Source organism: Balearica regulorum, chromosome 23, assembly GCF_011004875.1.
Source record: "Balearica regulorum gibbericeps isolate bBalReg1 chromosome 23, bBalReg1.pri, whole genome shotgun sequence".
In the NCBI taxonomy this organism is placed as follows: domain Eukaryota; kingdom Metazoa; phylum Chordata; class Aves; order Gruiformes; family Gruidae; genus Balearica; species Balearica regulorum.
This window is the reverse complement of record NC_046206.1, coordinates 188,921-206,617: the sequence shown is the minus strand read 5'-3', so window position 1 is coordinate 206,617 and position 17,697 is coordinate 188,921. Positions and strand designations below refer to the sequence as shown.

The following is a 17,697-nucleotide window of genomic DNA, read 5'->3' as shown; positions in this document are numbered from 1 at the left end:
CAGGCCCAGGAGCTGAGTTCAAGAGTCAAGTGCTTTCTGTTTGAAAAATATTTGTCCCTTTCCACCCACGGCTGCCCACGTGCTTCCTGAAATATTCCAGCTATCAGCACCATACCAACGCTTTCTCAAACAAGCGAACCAGGGCTATCTGGGGACGTTCTTTCTCTGTTGGGATGTGAGGCAGTGCTCACCCAGGGTGAGCGGCGGATGCCTGTGCTGCAGTGGGTGCTGGGCACCGCCAGGACCCCAGCAATGTAGGCGGCCGTGTCGTGCTGCGGCGTGCCGGCAGGTAACGCAGCCGCTGCTGCAGAGATTTCGCCACCCACGTGTCTGGCAAGACCTGGTAGGTGGGCGAAGCGGCGGGAAAGGCCGTGCGTAGGAGGGAGGATGCGCTAACAATAGTGACGGCAGGAGCAGAAGAGCCAACGCGGCGGTCGTGTGCGTGGCACCGGCGATCCCAGGGGGTGCGGGGAGCCGGGCTGGGTCCCTGCCAAGCCTAATCGCTGCCAATGCCTTTGCTCCCACAGCTGCCATCCTGGATGACCCCATGGAGTGCAGCAGAGGGGAGAGGCTCTCCATCACCCTGGCCAAGAACCGCATCAACCGCGCGCCCGAGCGGGTGGGTAAAGCCAAAGTGGAGGTGGACATTTTTGAGCTGCTACGAGACAGCGAGTATGAGACGGCAGAAACCAGTAAGTACCCCTCCACATATCTGGTCCTTCCCCGGTTCTTCTCTCTGCTGGCTCTCAGGAGGTGTGTGGCGCGCTGCGACTGCTACGGACGATAATTGTGTGGTAGCCAAGGGAGGTACGCAGGGTAAAAAGCACCTCTCTGCTCCTCTGTCAGCACTTGAGAGGCCAACGTGTGCTAGCGCGAAAGCGAGCCTCTGCAAAGCCCCAGGCCCACCCTGGCTGCCTGAGCGCAGTCAGGTTTGTTGCAGGGGTTTGGTACGGTCCAGATGTGGGTGCGGCATCCCCTCGGGACCGGCGTGGGACCTTCAGCAGTACTCGCGCTGTGTTCGGCGCCAGCCACGCGTTTGCAAGGGCTGGCCCTGCCTGAGTGCAGCCGCTACGGGGGCACAGGGGCTCCTAAGGGGAGGTTAGGCTTGGAGGATGAGTGCTGGGACCGGTTCTTATTTGAGGGTTTAGTGTGGCGTTGTGAGGTGAGCTCTGGCATGGACTAAGGGGGTGTGGGTCCCCCATAAGCTTTGCCACCATTCAGCTCAGTGGCTTGGGACAAATTATTTTCTTTAATCTGTAAACAGAGGTAACGATACAGGAGGAGATGCTCCTTCGCAAAGTACTTAATGGTGTGCAAATAAGAGACTCTGGGCAAGTTCAGTGCAATTAAGTTATTTTTAAAACCCCACGCGATGCCGTGTGTCAGCAAACATGATAGCTCTTTCAGTGCTTTAGATTGGCAGTGGATTTGTTTACACCAAGTGAAGTTTTCAAGTGATGTTTAAAACCGTCAGGATTAAAAAGAGCTAATTTTGAAAGAGCAGTATACTTCCCACGTTGCTTTAAAGTCCCTTAATGCAAACAGATCTCTACTATAGGTGTTCCTCTAGATGCCCAACGTGTCAACCACATGCTCATGAGTAAAAAAAGAAATTGATGGTCAGTGTCCCACAGACCTCTCAGGAGCCTGAGTGAAAGAAACCGAAAAAAATCTATAATAGCTACTTCCTGTAAGAGGGAGCATCCTTTGGAATAGGGTAGATTCCCTCTAGAATAATTTTTAAGATGACCTTTAGAGTTCAGGGGAGGACCGTAATTTTTTTTATTACAAGCTGGCTTGAAAAAGCTGGAGAACCCATTTTAAATAATAGGGATTTTAGACTCGTTTCCCTGTGGTTCTCTATTCCAAGCCTGTGTGATGTGCAGGGTGTCCCCAAAAGGTCTGGTAGTATGTTGCGGTCTGGAGTGGGCTGGTTTTTCCACACAGCTTTGGTCTTTATCCTGCACAGCAGTGAGCATCCCTGTGCCTGGGAGTCCCCGTGGAGCTCAGGAGCAGGTCTCTGGGTAACTGGCAGAACGGGCTCAACAGGCCTGCAGGATCAGCAGGTAGCTCCTTCATTTCCTGAATTAGCGTTTGCATTATTTATAGAAGCATTCAGTTAATAAAGTGCATTTCAGCAAGTACCTGTATGTCTATTTATAGAGCCTGTCACCCGTGAGGCAGTCTAGATGAAGATCATCACATGCAGCATCACAGGGAGTGTTTTAAACAGCAGTTCTCTGCCTTGTTGCATCCCTCCTCTCTTTTAAATTTTCTTGGTCTTTCCCATCTCTTCAGGGTCGTGTGCATCCTGTTTACCCACATTTGGCACAGCAATAGGGCAAATCCAGTCTTACTGGCCAGGTCACGCAGAAGTGATGGGGACTGTCTGTGTTTCCCAGTGCGTTCCCAGTTTGCCCCTGAAAGTATCCCAAATCTCCCAACAAGCATCTTAGGAAATGAGAAAATTGCTTGCTTGAGCCTTCTGTGTCTTTGAAAGAACCAGTAGCACTTTTAGTTCCATTCTTCTCCCCTTTCTCATAAATCTTCTGCATGTAGCAGTGTTTCTGCTGTTTAACTTTGCTCGGGAAACAGGCTCGATTGCCAAGTGACCCCAGAGCTGCGGTAAAGATCGTGAGTGGGATTTCTTTCTCGCTTGCACCTCTGTAACGCTGCTCAGAAGTCTTTCTGTTGGAATATTTTTTAAGCAGAAGCATACTAATTTGCTGAGAGTGAAGTATTATGCAAGAAATTGTTGATTTCAGCAAATGTGGTGTTTGGGGAAAACATGGAAATGGGCTAAGTGAGGAAGAGGCAATCTTCCATTTCAAATTTTCACCTCAGGGTGATTTTCTTTGTTTTCTTTACTTTGACTTAAAGAATGTAAAAAGTAGAAAAACGGAGAAAACTGATTTGATTTTGGTGAAGTGAGTATTCACGTAATTTTGCAATACTTTATTTGCCTTTTCTTCAGAGGGAAAAATGTCTTGAAGCATTTCTTACAAAAGGAAAAATCTGGATTCTGCATGGCTCCGCTATTAATGTCACTGAAGTTATTCTCGATTTATACTGGTAGCAGAGGAGAATCAGATCCTTTAACTTAAATTTCAAGGCTTTCGTGGCTTTCAAATGTCTGACTTCTCAGCTTTAAAATGGCATTGATATTTGTTATCACACGTAATATTAATAAAAGCAGTTTAGATGTTTTAACTTGTGACTGCAAAGCTGTTATACATCTGTTTAATACTGTTCTCAAATTTCACACCCTTTGAATCGCCCTTAAATATCACAGCTAGCATGCTTAGCGGACTGATCTAGGAATGCTGTGATTACACCCCATCAGTGATATTCCGTGTACAATTAGAGCTTCAAGAGAAGAAAGACTTTTTGAGAGTTATTTTTTATTTTAGTGTTGAGATTTTTTTCTTTCATTTTTTCCTCCTGACTGACTCAGGCATCTTACTGTTGGGGGGGCCACAAATTCACAATTGCTATAGCAGGTAAAATATGAGTCAGTCTTAATCACATTCATGCATGGTTTACCATTTCAGCTTTATATATGAATGAAGAGAAACATTGACTGTTCCTGTATGCAACGTCTGTAAAGTCCTGTGTTTTGAAATGAGTTTGCAGTGAAAGGTTATGGATAGAGCTTGTTTTGCCGTTGTAAGTAAAGCCTGTTCTCTCTTTGTGTTTGATGTTTCAGCTCCTTTTATGGAGATCCAAAATGACTAGTTTAATCATGTCTTTATCTAAAACACCTTATTCCTTCTGATGTCCAGGGAGGGACAGATTTTCTGCTTGTCACCCTGTCCCCTATCGTCTCATCAGTCTTTAAGCATCTTTCTGTTGTTAATCCAAACATCTCAGGGCAGGTCAGCAGTCAGAGTGAGCGAGCAACTGGAGGATTTTTAATGTTTATTTATTCACACCAATATTTCAAAGTGACATTGGCTCAAATGCGCTATTAGCTGTCCCACCGTTTTTACGATCCTGTTGGGCTTCACATTTAAGCCCGCTCTGGTTGCGGGTTCCTGTTACGAAGGGTAAGGGATGCTGCAGGGAGCAGCCTTGGAGCCGTGGTGCAGGACGCACTCTGTGAAACACCGTCTGTTTATGCACTTGGTGTTTCCTGTACGAGAATCCCGGCCTGACCAGTTGAGCCTTTTCTCCCTGTGGAGACTAACAGCATCAGGTAATGTCCTGAAATAGGAAATGTGTTTGGGTTACAAGAGAAGCAGCTTTCTGAACCTGTTCAAAACCTTTGCCTCGGGCACCTCCACCTTGTTTCCATTCATTTTCCTTAATTTGAGTGGATGTTTCACCCTTGGAGTGATAAGCCAGATCTTCTTCCTCTGACAGTTGTTGCCACTCTGTTGCTATGACTACTTAACCCACTTTTTGTTCTCGGTACCAGAGATGAGAAGAAAAGTGCTCGCCAAACTTTCCCCAGCATGCACAACAAAATTCCCCCCAGTACTTTTGCCCTCATGACCTGTTGATAAAGAAGACTCGGAACACCTTCTTCCTCCTCGATGCTGAATTGCAGAGCACCCGAAGGGTCTGCAGTTGAGAGGGACTGATGAGTGCCGCTGAGATAGCACACGGGGGTTTTCAAATTGCTGGTGCTCTTATTTAAAAGGATCTTCTGAAGAGGTGTAAGTGCCTGTAAATTTTTAAGTACAGAGGAGAAGCAAGTTCTGGATTCCTTTGAAGATGCCGCAGAAAAAAAATATCACTCGTTCTGTCGCGGATTGAGATGGTGGAGGGTGAGAGAGCATGGAAGGAAGAAAAACCCAAGAGAAGATGTTTGCATATCGTTGGCACTTTCTGTAAGAAGTCAGAGCAATCGGTATGTACGGGGACCTGATAGCAAGTGGAGTTTTTCCTTCAAGCGTCACTTGAATAGAACTAAAACCAGTTCCCCAAAGTGACAAACTAAGTCCTCAGCTTTTGGCCTCGTATTCCAGTCACGAGGCTACGGAGAGTTATGAAATCTAAGGCCAGAGATGACCTCCTCGATTAGGCGATCTTAGCTTCTGCAGAAAACAGACCGTAGACATTCGCTTGTCAAACGCCACGCTCGGCCCCGTAACTCGCTGTTCGAAACTCCCCCTCAAGCACAGTATAAGCTCTTATTTCACATCCAGTCTTGATTTAAAGACTTGAAGTTGGTAGAAAACCTGTCTCTGATATGTAGTACGACGGTTTTGGTGATGAATTCCCTTCACTACAAAAATTATGTTCTGGTTTGAAATTTCCTAGCTCTTTTTTTTTTTTTTTCCAGCTGCTGAATCTAGGTAACTTTTTACAACTGTTACAAAAGCTCGTGTGAGATGCGAGCCAGGGACCTGCAGTGAGGATGGTGCTCTGAAACACACTGGCCATTTGATGCTGAAGAGGCACTATCGTTACAATCACAGCTTTGTGATCAGGTGGTCCGGTTTTTGCATATGAAAACGTAAGCTTGCTCTTGCCAGAACTGATCAGTAGCTGCGGTGCCTCCTTTCTCCCCCATGGTATCCTCTTTCTTCAGAAAGCAGTCGCTTGACGCCAGTTGAGCAAACGTGGCTTTGTCTGTGCGGGGAGGAAGGAGCCGAGTGCGTGGTGATGCTGAGGCAGGTCCGGTATTTCAGAAAAAGCCGTGGCCAGCACGTGTTCAGACAAGCCTTTCGGAGTCCAGGGATCGAGGCGCGAGGGGCTCTCGCCTTCTGTTCGTGAGGCTTTGCCCGCGCGAGCCGCGCTGGAGGAGCGTTTCTGAGTGGTGTGGCTGATTGGGATGGCAGCGGGGAGGTGACAGCAGCTGGGGTAGTCCTTGGAGTGTCATTTGGCTAAATTTGTGCTGTGAATTAAAAGGACAAAAGGTTGCAGTTTAACCTGGGAAACTCGAGGGAAGAGATTTAACTTCTTCATTTTTTCAGGGCCTTTTTATTGTTCTGCTAACCTTGGTGGCATGGAGGCAGAAGATTAACTACTGCCAGAAAAAAACCCCACTGAAAACCAGTAATACAATCCTTATCATTACCACTGAGCTCTGCAGTGGATGAGGGAAGAAATTCTTACAAGTTTGTTTGCTGCTAGATGATGCTTCGCAGCTTGGGTCACTGCTGTGTTTAGCATCTTCCATAAGCTTTGGTTAGTGCTTTATCTTGGAGCAAAGCAGATGGGGCTAAAAAGGGATGTGAGAGAGAGAGAGAGAGAGAGAGAGACCCCAGATCTGAGTCAGAGATGAGGATACCAGGGTTTTGGGGAGAGTTCAGGTGGAATTTAGAAAGGCTGGGGAAAGGAGGCTGTCACAGGCAGGGTGACAGTGTGTCAGAGGGAATAGAGGGATTTGGGGGGAGATAAAAGGCAGGGAGCATGTTATGTGAAGGAGACGATGCTGTGTCCTTAGTAAGGTGCAGCAGGTACTGTAAGTATGACTGTCAGCTGGAAATTGAGGATGAAGTCTAACGCATGTTTCCTCTCTCTCTGGTGCCCGCAGTGTGCCAGATTCTCCCAAAAGGGGTGGTAGGCGTCCTGGGACCTTCCTCAAGCCCAGCCTCGAGCTCTATTATCAGCAATATCTGTGGGGAGAAAGAGGTAAGTGGAAACGTCCCGTGTTGCAGTACGTCTGTGCCCTTGCGCCGACTCACTCGGCCCCAAGGCCCTCGTGCCCAGGGCTGGGAGGGTAACGCAGGAGCCCTGGCTCCTTCCTCCCGTGTTTCGCGGCAGGCCTGGGGTGAGAGCGGAGTTGCCCGCTGTGGGTAAGGGACACCACAGAGATGCCGACTCATGCCTCAGCCCCCACCTCCTGCATGTTGTCCTTCAAACTGAAGATGCTCTCGGTGGGCTCTGGTCACAGCTGTGCTCCCCGCTGCCTGGGCTCCTTGGGAACACAGCATTTTGCTGGTGATTTAGTAAGTACGGATTAGGTTTTTAATTTACCACTGTATGAGCAGCAATGCCTCCTGCGCAGATCCTGTGCAGAAGGACTTTCTGCAGCCTTGAAGGGTTTCGTTTGAGACTGTCACGTCTACGGCAAGTCCTGGCTACAGCCGCACAGCTCGCTGCAGCTTCCAGCTCTGCCTTACGCTGCCTTCTTCCTCGCCTGGGTCTGCCTCTTGCAGTTCTAGTTCAAGTCTGGTGCTCTGGTTCTCAGTCATCGTTTCTGTGTATGCACACCTCTCCTTTCCACCCGGCTCCCCAAACCCTCTCCAGCTGATGTCCACGTGCCTCATCATCCCCAGCGCATTCTGTCCTCGTGTCCCAGCCGCAAGGCAGAGCAGGGATGTTACCTCCGTTAGACAGGGGCAGCGAGGTACCTGCCCATGGTACTCCAGGACATCCTTGGCAAAGATTACTTGCAGTAGTCATCTTACCTGCTATGCTGTCCTTCCCATGCTCTGCCATGGCTTCTAATGAGCAGAGTTGACAGCTTGGTTTATTGCCCCTTCTCCTAATACACACATTTTTGCAGCTTCTTCCTTTTTCCATTTCTTCTCTCTTTTCCACCTACCTTGTCCTTGTTTTCATCTGTCTCACCTTTTACTTCAGCTTCCTTCAGTCCATGTCCCCACTGACTGGGGGGTGCAAAAACCTCAGCTTGCCCTGGCAGATGCGCATCTCGGCCAAAGTTCCTGGGTATGATGTGACTTCGTGCACGCACTTGGAAAGCTGCACCCGTTTCTGTTTGCTGCTGTTCCATCAATGCAAACCTTTTTTATCTATGTCCAGGCTATGTGCCTGATTTAATATTTTATAAGCCTTGAACCATCTTACGCTGATCTGGCTCTGCTCTCAGGAAAAGAAATTGAGTTCTCTTCTCATAGTTCATCCCTTTAAAGCCAGATAACATCTCTCAGCCATTTAGTGGACTCTCTCTGGAGCCTGTCCTCCAAGGAGGGGAGTGCCTGGAACTGAGCACCGTAAATAACTTGCATTCACAAATGACTGCTTTTCTTTGTTCCCTGAGAATCAGAAGTGTTGAAGAGATGGAAGAGATCTTTTAGACCTAGTGCTCTGGGCTACAGCAGGATGGGTCTCTTGAGAGTATTTTGTAGTGCTTTCTCCAGTTAAATGTCCCAGACATGTGCTCCATCCCAGGCAAAGGCAACTCTGCAGTAATGGATTACAAGTGTTTTTCCCCTGAAATTCATATTCAGTCTGAGTCTCTGATCTCTTAATTTTTTTCCAGAAATGAAAGGTGAGTGCTAGTGCACTTCTAAGGTATTTGATTCTCAAGCTTGGTCTCGGCTGCCCTCCTAGTGATGTAAACCTGCAGTAACTCCCTGTGATTTATATCACAGTAGCATCAGTTGGTGCCACTGTGTTAAACGTGCTACAGCAACCCAGCCAGAGCCATTGTACTTACAGCCACCCGTCAGGTAAAGAAGAGTGTCCCTGTGCCTGATGTTCACCTGCGGTGAAACTGGGGGATGAACCTGTGTCTCCCGCATTACCCCTTGGCCCAAAGATTTCCTTCCCTCCTGTCCGGGGAGGGGGGCTGCACTGGGGCAGAGCTCTTGGAAAGGAGAGGAGGGCTCCCGGACCGAACGCGAGGTCTGAACCAGGGCCGTGCTCGGCTCTGGGAGCTTGCCAGGCGCTGCTGTGGTGGTGGTTTGCCTTCACCTCTGTTTGCATCTCTCTCTTCTTTGGTAGCGGGTGTTGCTGCAAGTCTCGGACTCCATCTGGCTCCCGAGAGTGATCAGCGCGCTTGTACTGGTGCTGCCCTGTCTGCTCTGGTTAGAGGAATTTGCCTTTTGCTTACAGTGTGCTTCTCTCGCTGTTAACAGAGCCCGCGATGAGGGCTGCAGAGTGAAATCAAGGCGGATGGCAGCTGATTACTCTTTAACTTTCCTGTTGCTAACCAAACAGCTTATGCTGTCAATAAAGCAGCCATCACAACCTACTAATAGCCTTTCCCAAGAGGACAGAGATGGGAGGCATGGGATGATAGCTTCTGGAAGGACTAATAATGGAGGAAAAGAGGACCTGACACTCCCCTAATGAGGCTGAAGCAGATGTTTCCCTTTCTCTGTCTTCTATTTTTTCCAAATAATTCACTCAGCAAAAGGAAAACAATATTCCTTCTCGTTATTCAGCTGAACCCCCGGTGTCTGAGCTTCATCTCTCTGCCCGCCTGTTCTCTCTCCGCCAGGTGTGCAGCCGAGCTGCCTCAGAGGGAGTCCTCAAGGCTGTCCCCCGGTGTGGCTTCCCTGCTCCCCCTTCTCCCAGTTCCGTGGGAAACGGCATCCCGCTCCTGCCTCCTGCTCTGCTCTATTAATGACAAGCGCAGCATTATCAGGACTCACAGTTACGGTCCTGTTGGAGCTCGCCCGCCGTATGGCCACCTGTTACCTCTCCGTTGATCAAAAAAAGCCCAAAGCTTCTGGCTGCTGCATCTGTTCCTCTCTCTCCTGAGCCTTGCCAGTGCAGGGTCATCTTGTTCTTCCCTTCATCTCTTCTAATTACCTGACAACACATCTGTATCGCAGGCAGAGGTGGATTTGCAGCACTTCATCCGTCGAGCGCACAGCAAAGGTCTGGGGGTCTCCAGCACGGGCGGTGTAACTCCCTGCCTGCCTGCAAAGCGTCTTCCGTATTTAGCCAGGCAGCGAGCCCGAAATGAAGTGTGGGCCCAGTTACAATTAGTGCCCAAGCTAATTAGGTTGAACTCATCTGGAATGGTTTCCTGTGCTGTAATCACAGCCCCCGTTGCCTTTCTCTGAGTGGCTCAGCAAGACTTTTCCTGATCCACTCCTCCCCGTGGCTTCTTGTTGCTGCGTTAATTATTTTCCTCTGCTATTGCACAAATCCCACCCTCCTCTCTCCACTCCGGTGATGCTTCTGCAGTTTTATTGGGATATTTCACTTTCTGCCTGCTGTGCATTTCACACCAAAGGTCCTTTATGGTAGATTTACTTGTTTTTATTTCTTTTTCCTCTTTAATCGTGTTTTCTTTCCCCTCCTCCCCACTTAGGTTCCTCACTTCAAAGTGGCGCCAGAGGAATTCCTGAAGCTGCAGCTCCAGCGGTTCACCACCCTCAACCTCCACCCCAGCAACACCGATATCAGCGTGGCCGTGGCAGGAATCCTGAATTTCTTTAACTGCACCACTGCCTGCCTCATCTGTGCCAAAGCTGAATGTAAGTCATTGCCAGGCTGGGCTCGGCCGCCCCTCTGCTCCCACTGCCTGTTGCGTTCCAAGGTGTTTGCTTTGCCTGGTTGATGTGGCAAGGTCTCTTCTCTTGGCAACAGGCAGGCGCTCAGTCAGAGCACCCCAAAATAGCGGAGACCTGCAGGGCAGGTTTTCCACCCTTTTGCCCCATGGAGGTGTGCAGCGTTTGTGAGAGGAGGAAAGGGGATGGGGAGAGACTTGCCTGCCTTCTGTTTGACAATCTGAAGAGCGTTTTGCTTGTACAGATGGGGTTTGGAAGTGAAAAAAAGGCTTAGGCTTGTTTCTGGAGATTATTTTAGGCAAGTAGAGCGTTTTGAAATATGTCTTTCCCAAACCCACGTGCAGTTTGTGGCCTAAAAGCAGGACTTGATTAATAGTCAATACACTGCACACCCTCTTGGGCTGTGCAGCCATACATCTGCTGGTAATTGTGCATCTGGATGCTGGACCATTCACCTTAGCAAGGCCATATTCATCTCTGCATAACTCTTCTAACATGGCAGGAGCAGGCTCTGCATCGCGGTGGTTAGAGTAAAGCTTGTCCTGTGTTTTTAAGGTCAGCCTGTAGGTAGGTAGCTGGTGTATAGTAGCCACTTATTTCTTCATTTTGTTATCCTGTAGCCGGATTCGTTAGCACTAGAGTTTACCATACAAACAAACCTAGAAGAGGGGCTTTGAAAAGGCCCGTGGATTCAGTGATAGCTTTGGGGAATACTGGCAAGAGCTTAGCACTCTCTGACCGTGGGGCCAGGTACAAAGCAAAGGCAGCACGCTTTCCAGCTAGCCCTGGGCAAACTTCGCGCCACCAGCTGCGCTAGCAATGCGGTGTTGTGGCAGACTCTGCACAGGGACAGAAGGAATAAGTGTGTCTCTGCCTTTTCTTTTTGCTTTATGTACCCCAAGGAGACAGCAGCCTCGGACGATGTGAGTAAATTGCCTTCACCAGGCGTGCTCAGATTTACCCCAGCAGAGGACCTGACCGTAAATTATGCAATTAAAATCATGCACACGATCTCTTGCATTACTTCTAGTGCTGGAATTTTTCATTGTCTAACCTCAAGCAGAAAGGAATAAACCCCCAAAAAACACAGAAGAAGAGATAATTAGGTTTTCTCACCTGCCGTGCAGCATGCTCACAGCTCTGTCCTTACCCTGCTGCCAGGCACGGAGCACGCATACACGTCAGCACGCTGCTGTACACCCCTGCCCTTCTCCGCAGTTACGTACCAAAACGTGCAGGTGCCTCCCATTGAATGCAGCCTGGTATTAACATCATTCTTCATTTAACTGGATCAAAACCTTGGGAACCAAATAGCTCGCATTAAAATAACACTCTTTTAATTGAATCAATCCAGTTTATTTTACTCTGGTTATTCATGGATAACTTCATATTTAGGATGTGCTGCACAACCCGAGTCCTTCCCAGACCCAGGGAAGCAGTGGGACAGGTGCCTTTCACACAGCCTGCCCTTTGTGCTCAGTAAGGACCCAGTCTGAGCTGGGCTTGAAGCACAACATGGTCTGACTATAACAGAGTGCAGAAGAGGCATAATTCAGTCTCATGTAGGAGCACAAGCCCTCATTTTCCCTTAGGACGAGCAGTGCTCCTAACCACAGTCCTTAAACAACTAACGTGAGGCACTTCGGGCTTTCGGAAGGTTCCCTGGAGGCAAATAAGGGGAGCATATGAGCTGTCTGCTCATCAGTGAGGAAATTCTGTTTTGAGGGATGTTATTATTTAGATCCCAGGAGGGAAAGTCATAGCTGTTTTGGTTTAAATACAAGGCTGTGTGATGGGACTCCTGGGTCCTATCCCATCACGCTCACACTGTCGCTGTAAGGAGTCATATCCTTCCTCTAGGGACTGATTGTAATTTCTTCTGGCAGAAGCAGAAAATGACCCTCAAAGTCAATGAGTTTAGGCCAGCCTAAGTGTAATGCAATGGTGAATAGCATAAGATTATGTGACTCAGTTTCTCTGCGGTGTGGAGTAATTAGCTAGCTTGTGAAGTGCTCTGAAGTCCTAACATGGAAGGCTTTGTGTGATTCCACAGAAACCTTAATCCGAAAAGGCAACCGCTGACAAATACGGGGGTGCGTAGACATCATAGGAGCTACTCTGTAAGCTCTGATTGTCAGAGGGAAGGAAATAACACCCAGTGTTCAGGAAGGGAGACCAGGGCACTGAGGTCAAAAAGCTTGTGCCTGCCCTAGGGCCAGCAGGAGAAGTTTGAAGCAATGTTGTCGGACGTAAGAGTAAGGCTGGATGATGGGAATCACCATTTCTCTTCCCAACCAACAGGGTCAAGGATTGCACCAGCACAAACCCAGTGCAACAGAAGTGCTGGTCCCCTGGGCCTCGGTCAGGGGAGCTCGGAGAGGAGGAGCCTGTCGGGTAGCCTCATGGGCAAGAGCAATGAACAGGGATGTGGGATTCCACGAAAGCCTCCGGGTCCTGCCTTCCCCACTTCCCAGGGGCGTTCCCTGGCAGCGGGCTGTAAGGTGTGCCGGCTACTCTGGAGGGGAGGCCATGTCTGCAGAGAGCTTGGGGGTGGGCTGCTCCTGCCAGCTCCAAATGCTCACCCATGAAAAGGAAAAATAGCATAAGCAAGGTCAGGACTTCGAGCCACTGGCCTGCCTCAGCATGTACCTATGGTCCCCGTAGGACCGTTCAAACAGCACGTGCCTGATGCAGCCTCTCTGCGCACGGTGTTTCTCGCCTTAATACTTCACAGTTGCCAGGAGGGGGGTCTACAAGCCCTTGCTCATGTTCGGCCTGTGGAGCAGCTGTCTGAAGTGCCGGTCTGTCAGCAGCAGCAGCATGTCACATCCTCTCGTCATCAAACAAAGGGGAATCTCTTCAGATAATCCAGACTTCCCTCCACACAGCAAGAGGAGCTGCAAGCAGGAGGCCTGATGAGGCTACAGGTGGGATCTAACGTGCTGGAAATGATAATTTCCTCGAGCCGGAGAAGGAGATCAAACGCTTCCTTTTCTCCCCGGTCTCGCTTTTTCCTCTCTGTGCCCGATGTGCTTTAGAAACTTAGCAGCTGGGCTCTGCCTTCCTCACCGCAGAGGCCGGGGGTGGCTCTCTTACCTGGGCTCGTGCCCCGTGAGCCCATGGGCTGGAGGGGAAGGTGGCAGCAGAGGTGCAGATGTAGCCAGCAGAGAGAAGAATGAAGAGGAAGCTCAGGGTCCGATGTGAATCGCAAACTCATAGCAGTTGGCAGAGGGATGCTCTCCAGTCTGCAAGATTAACTTACAACCGAGATATACAACCTTTGGCGTTAAGGAGCAGGATCTAATTTTACTTCTGCAGGAAATTAAATAGAAACGATGCATTTCCAAAGGGGACAGCTGAAGATTTCCCTTCACACACCCTCTCCTTTCCATGAATTTCTGTCCCCTTGAAAGCCACGTCGTGGTGTAAATCTGGGCCTCTCCCACCAGCACAGTGGCGTGCAGAGTAGCGCAGCTTTCCCTTTTCCTTCAGGTCTGCCCAAAGCTGAGCACCCGGGGCCGTGATCTCTGGCAGCGCCCCGAACCGACCGCGGTGCAGGCACTCCCTGCTGCCAGCCCCTGCTTCACTTGCCTGGGAGTGCTCTCCAAGGGCAGGAGTATTTTTGTGTTCAGCGATAGTCCTGGGGACTTCAGTTGGTGGGTTGTGGTGCCAGCGATGGCGGGTCCTGGTGTCGATGGCCAGGTGTGCTCAGCCCTCATCACTGACTTGAATTGGGTGTGGGTTTGGTAGCGGGTGCCTGGGGAGCTGCGGCTAGTGCTGCCTCCCCTCCTCCTGAACATCCACTTCTTACAGACTACACCATTAAATGCCATGAAATTTAAATCATTGGAGGGAAAAAAAGGGTAAGTTCCTGTGTCTTTTTTTTTTAATGCAAGACTTTTATAAAGTTAGTAAAGTGCTTTTAAATCCTTCCTTGGTTTTGCAGCAGCAGATTTTGCTGCGGTAAGCTGTAAGTAAACTTGGTATTCTCAGGACTGTTACTTGCAGCAACCTGTCTGGTCCCTTGCGGATGTGTAATACAGGGAAAATAAACCTCACGAGGATCAAATGAAGGGCTTAGGTAACGTTTACTGTTCACTTGAGCTAGCACACAAAACAGTATTCAGGTGAGGTCTAGTCCGTGTGTCCTGCACACAGAGTGAATTCACTGGCCAATGAGAAAGAAAAAGAAGCCAGTGTGATCCAGAGAGGTCCTGGCCGCTGCTGGTTTTGTAGTCCCTTGCCGAGTTCCTCCCACCCGTACTCAGAGGAAAGGTAAGAGGCGAATGCATTGCAAAGGGCTCCGTGCAAACTTAGCTTGCTGGAAAACTCTCGCTGTGAATGAGAGGCTCCTCATCTTGGATGTATCCCTTTTAATGCACTGCTTTGTTACCTTTGTGAAGTGCTGGGAGTCCTTGAAAGCAGCACTCTCTAACGCTAATGACATCGCATTGTATTGCTTCCCGGCCCCTGACCTTCTGGTGAGTGAGCGGCATCATGCAGTCAGAAGTACAGTTGGGTTAAGAGTAGAGCTCTGCCTCGAGGATGGGTTTTGCCCCTCCGCCAGCTGGGACATGATTCTGCTGATAGTTCTGTTCTTTTCAGTTTCCTTCGGTTCAGCTTTCCGCCTTCTTTTTGGATTGTCTTTCTGCAGGGACGGGATTTGTGGCTGTGCTAGCTGTCTGTGCTAGCTGTCTGTGTCTTGCTAATGATTACATCTGGTGGTCTCTCTGCTCAATCAAATTTGACAGGAGGTTATTTCCTCATGAAACTCAGCAGCTGGATAGAAGAGACAGACTATCAAATATGCTTTCTTGACTAAGAAAAGCTGCAGCGGGAACTTTGGCATCTTATTAGGCATCAAGGAAGCTGTGTTGGAAGGAGCCCTTGCAATGACCTAGCTGCAGGAAGAAACTTCAGTCAGAAGTGCCGGAGGCAATAGGGCACAAGTCCGGGGAAGTCAGGACTCATCTATGTGGGTGCTCACTAATTATTACTTCTTTTCTTCAGCTCCCATCTGAAGGGAGAGCCCAGACCCGCAGGCTGCGTGGGGAGTGCCGAGGCAGCCGGTGTCCTGGCTCTTTCCCATGGCTGATCACATCCAGACGCTGCCCGAGGAGGTCGAGGGCTGCTTTGTGCTGGGGCGCTCGGGGGGCTCAGTGGGGCACGGGGGAGGCAGAAATGCAGAACAGAAATGCCAGGGCAGAACGAGGGAGGAGAGCTTTGATGTGGCGGTGGAAGGTGGGTCTCCAGAGACCTTACCCAGTGATGGAGCCTCTTGACTGCGAACATTGTCCTACTTTATTCTCTTAATTTCTCCATAAAGCACTGCGCATGCTGGTTGGTTTGTTTTATTATTTGCTTCTGTGCCAGTCCTCAGTCTGCAAGTAATTCTGCACTGTGCTAGCACCATACTTAAATTTTTTTTCACAATTTTTTAATGTAAACCTAATGCTCTATTCTTGCAATGATCTCTGCATTGCCTGACTGTCAGCAGAGCCTTCCATCCCCAGGGACACGTGCCCTTGGAAGATAGCAGCTCCCCATCAGAATGCTCCAAGAGCTCCAAAGGGTATCAAGTTGTGCCTTGCAGGGCACTTAGTTTGGGAGCTAGTAATGCAAAGGCTTAGGAGGAGCAATCACCTTCCAGCAACCTGTGATAACCAGAACAGCCCAGCATGCAGGAAGATAATGGAGACCTTGTCTGGACTTTTGAGTCCTGAATGAATTTGTACCAGTGATCTTATCTCTTCCCAAGAGGTGTTTGGAGCGACTTTTTGTCTGGAGCACAGCTGGAGTAGCTCCATCGGTTCCCGTTCCCCGCTAGCCCAAGCAGCGAGCCTGCGCTGCAGCCCCAAATCCTTTCCTTTGCAGCACATAAACACAGGACTGCTTCCTACCGGGGATGACTATGGGCCACGGGAGAAGTGCTTTTGGAACCAAACATAAAATGTAAAGATATCTGGGGTTTTTTTCTCCTTTTTATTTGAAGGCCTTTTAAACCTAGAGAAGTTGCTTCGACAGTTCCTCATTTCCAAGGACACTCTCTCAGTTCGGATGCTAGATGACAGCCGGGATCCTACCCCTCTCCTAAAAGAGATCCGAGATGACAAAACAGCTACCATCATTGTACATGCCAACGCTTCCATGTCTCATACCATTTTGCAGAAGGTAAGTGTCTATTATGTGTCACAGTTGTAAATGCTGCTGCTTCCGCCAAACGAGATACTGCGTGCAGTACATGAGCGTGCACATGCTGGTGTTGTACGATAATAGAGTGTAAAAATTCCTGCAGTGACACTGGAAATGCTCTCTGCTGAGAGGGGAATTGCCACTGATGGAGTTTCTGGGGAAAATAATTTGCTCTCTCTTTCCAGGACTGTATCTGTAGAAGCAATGGTTTAATTGCTCTGAGCTGATGTGTTTGCTTTCTAGAAGTGGTGCGTGCTTGTGGCTCCTGTTGCCATCAAACAGCCATGGAGGGCTGCCTGGCACTCTGAAATTAGTCAATCAGTGCCATAGTTTTTTCTTTTTTTTTTCTCCAAGTACACTTCTAACTTTTTGCTTCCTTTTTTTATTGTATTATTAACCGAGATTTTATTTTAATTATGTTTATTTTTAAATCGTCTCTTGCTGCAGTTTTTAGCATTTGTTTTGATAGTCTACTTCAAAATTGCGCAGTGGCTCCAGATGGAGTCTGAAGTTGTGTAGAGTTTCCCACATCCTGGAAGGAACAAGAAGTACTTTCCTGAATGGAGGCAGGATCCAAGCAGTGGGGTCCCCCCGTGGCTGTTGGTGCAGGCATTACGCACAGTGTTCTGGCTGCGGTATTGGGGAGTCAGTCATTCAAAGGCCTTGACTGTATCAGATTTATCCCTGAGGACAGTCAGCAGAAACCATTAGAGCTGTTTTTATTATTCCCCACCCCCTCCCAAAGATTTTTATTCCACTGCTTGCAATTTTGCATTTCTAAATAGGCAGGTTTGGGGGATGGGGTTCGGGCCCCCTCTATGCAGAGAGGGGGTTTTTGTGGGGTTTTTCTTTTTCTTTTTTTTTTTTTTTTTTTATTATTGTCCCTGTTGCGTGCTGCCTGGCTGCTGAGGGCTGTCCCCCTTCTCTGTTGCTATAGTGACTTCCCACAGGCACACAGCAGCCGCTCTTCAGGCACCCGCAGTCTCCCTTCCTGGCTTGAGCATCCTTCTGCCACGACTGATAAAGATGTCAGAGATTGCCGTGATTTTTCAGCAGTTCAGTAAAACCCAATGTAGTCTTCCTGGCTAGAGGATTGTAGGAATGGAAGGTAATAAATAATGAGCTTCTGATCTGGCAACTTCTTGCACCTTGGGAGGCTGGGAAGTATTTTCTTTATAGAGGTGCAACTAGAGTAGGGAGTGAGATTGTGATGAGCAAGTAGGTACCTCCTTGGCCCCTGCCCACCAGTCACCAAAAGCAAGAAAAAATGCACTATTGGTTCGAACGTGCCTCGTGTCAGATCTGTCTCAGGAGACCACTCCTGGCCTCAGACAACGAGAGACAT

The 17,697-nt window shown here is 49.0% G+C and overlaps 1 protein-coding gene across 8 annotated transcripts in view; it reads left to right on the top strand.

Annotated features, from left to right (window-relative positions):
- GRIK4 (glutamate ionotropic receptor kainate type subunit 4) overlaps nt 1-17,697 on the top strand; it is a 205,275-nt gene that overhangs the window by 127,521 nt on the left and 60,057 nt on the right. For 6 of the 8 annotated variants that reach the window (XR_012838751.1, XM_075774522.1, XM_075774526.1 and 3 more), the window contains exons 3-6: nt 528-692; nt 6,485-6,582; nt 9,962-10,127; nt 16,153-16,331. Coding sequence is in view for 7 of the 8 variants with exons in the window: in XM_075774522.1 (XP_075630637.1) it covers nt 528-692; nt 6,485-6,582; nt 9,962-10,127; nt 16,153-16,331 (608 nt within the window). In the remaining variant the exon portion in view is untranslated. Of the gene's footprint in view, nt 1-527; nt 693-3,551; nt 6,583-9,961; nt 10,128-16,152; nt 16,332-17,697 lie in introns of those variants that run through there. The other 2 variants (XM_075774523.1, XM_075774525.1) reach the window with 2 other exon arrangements.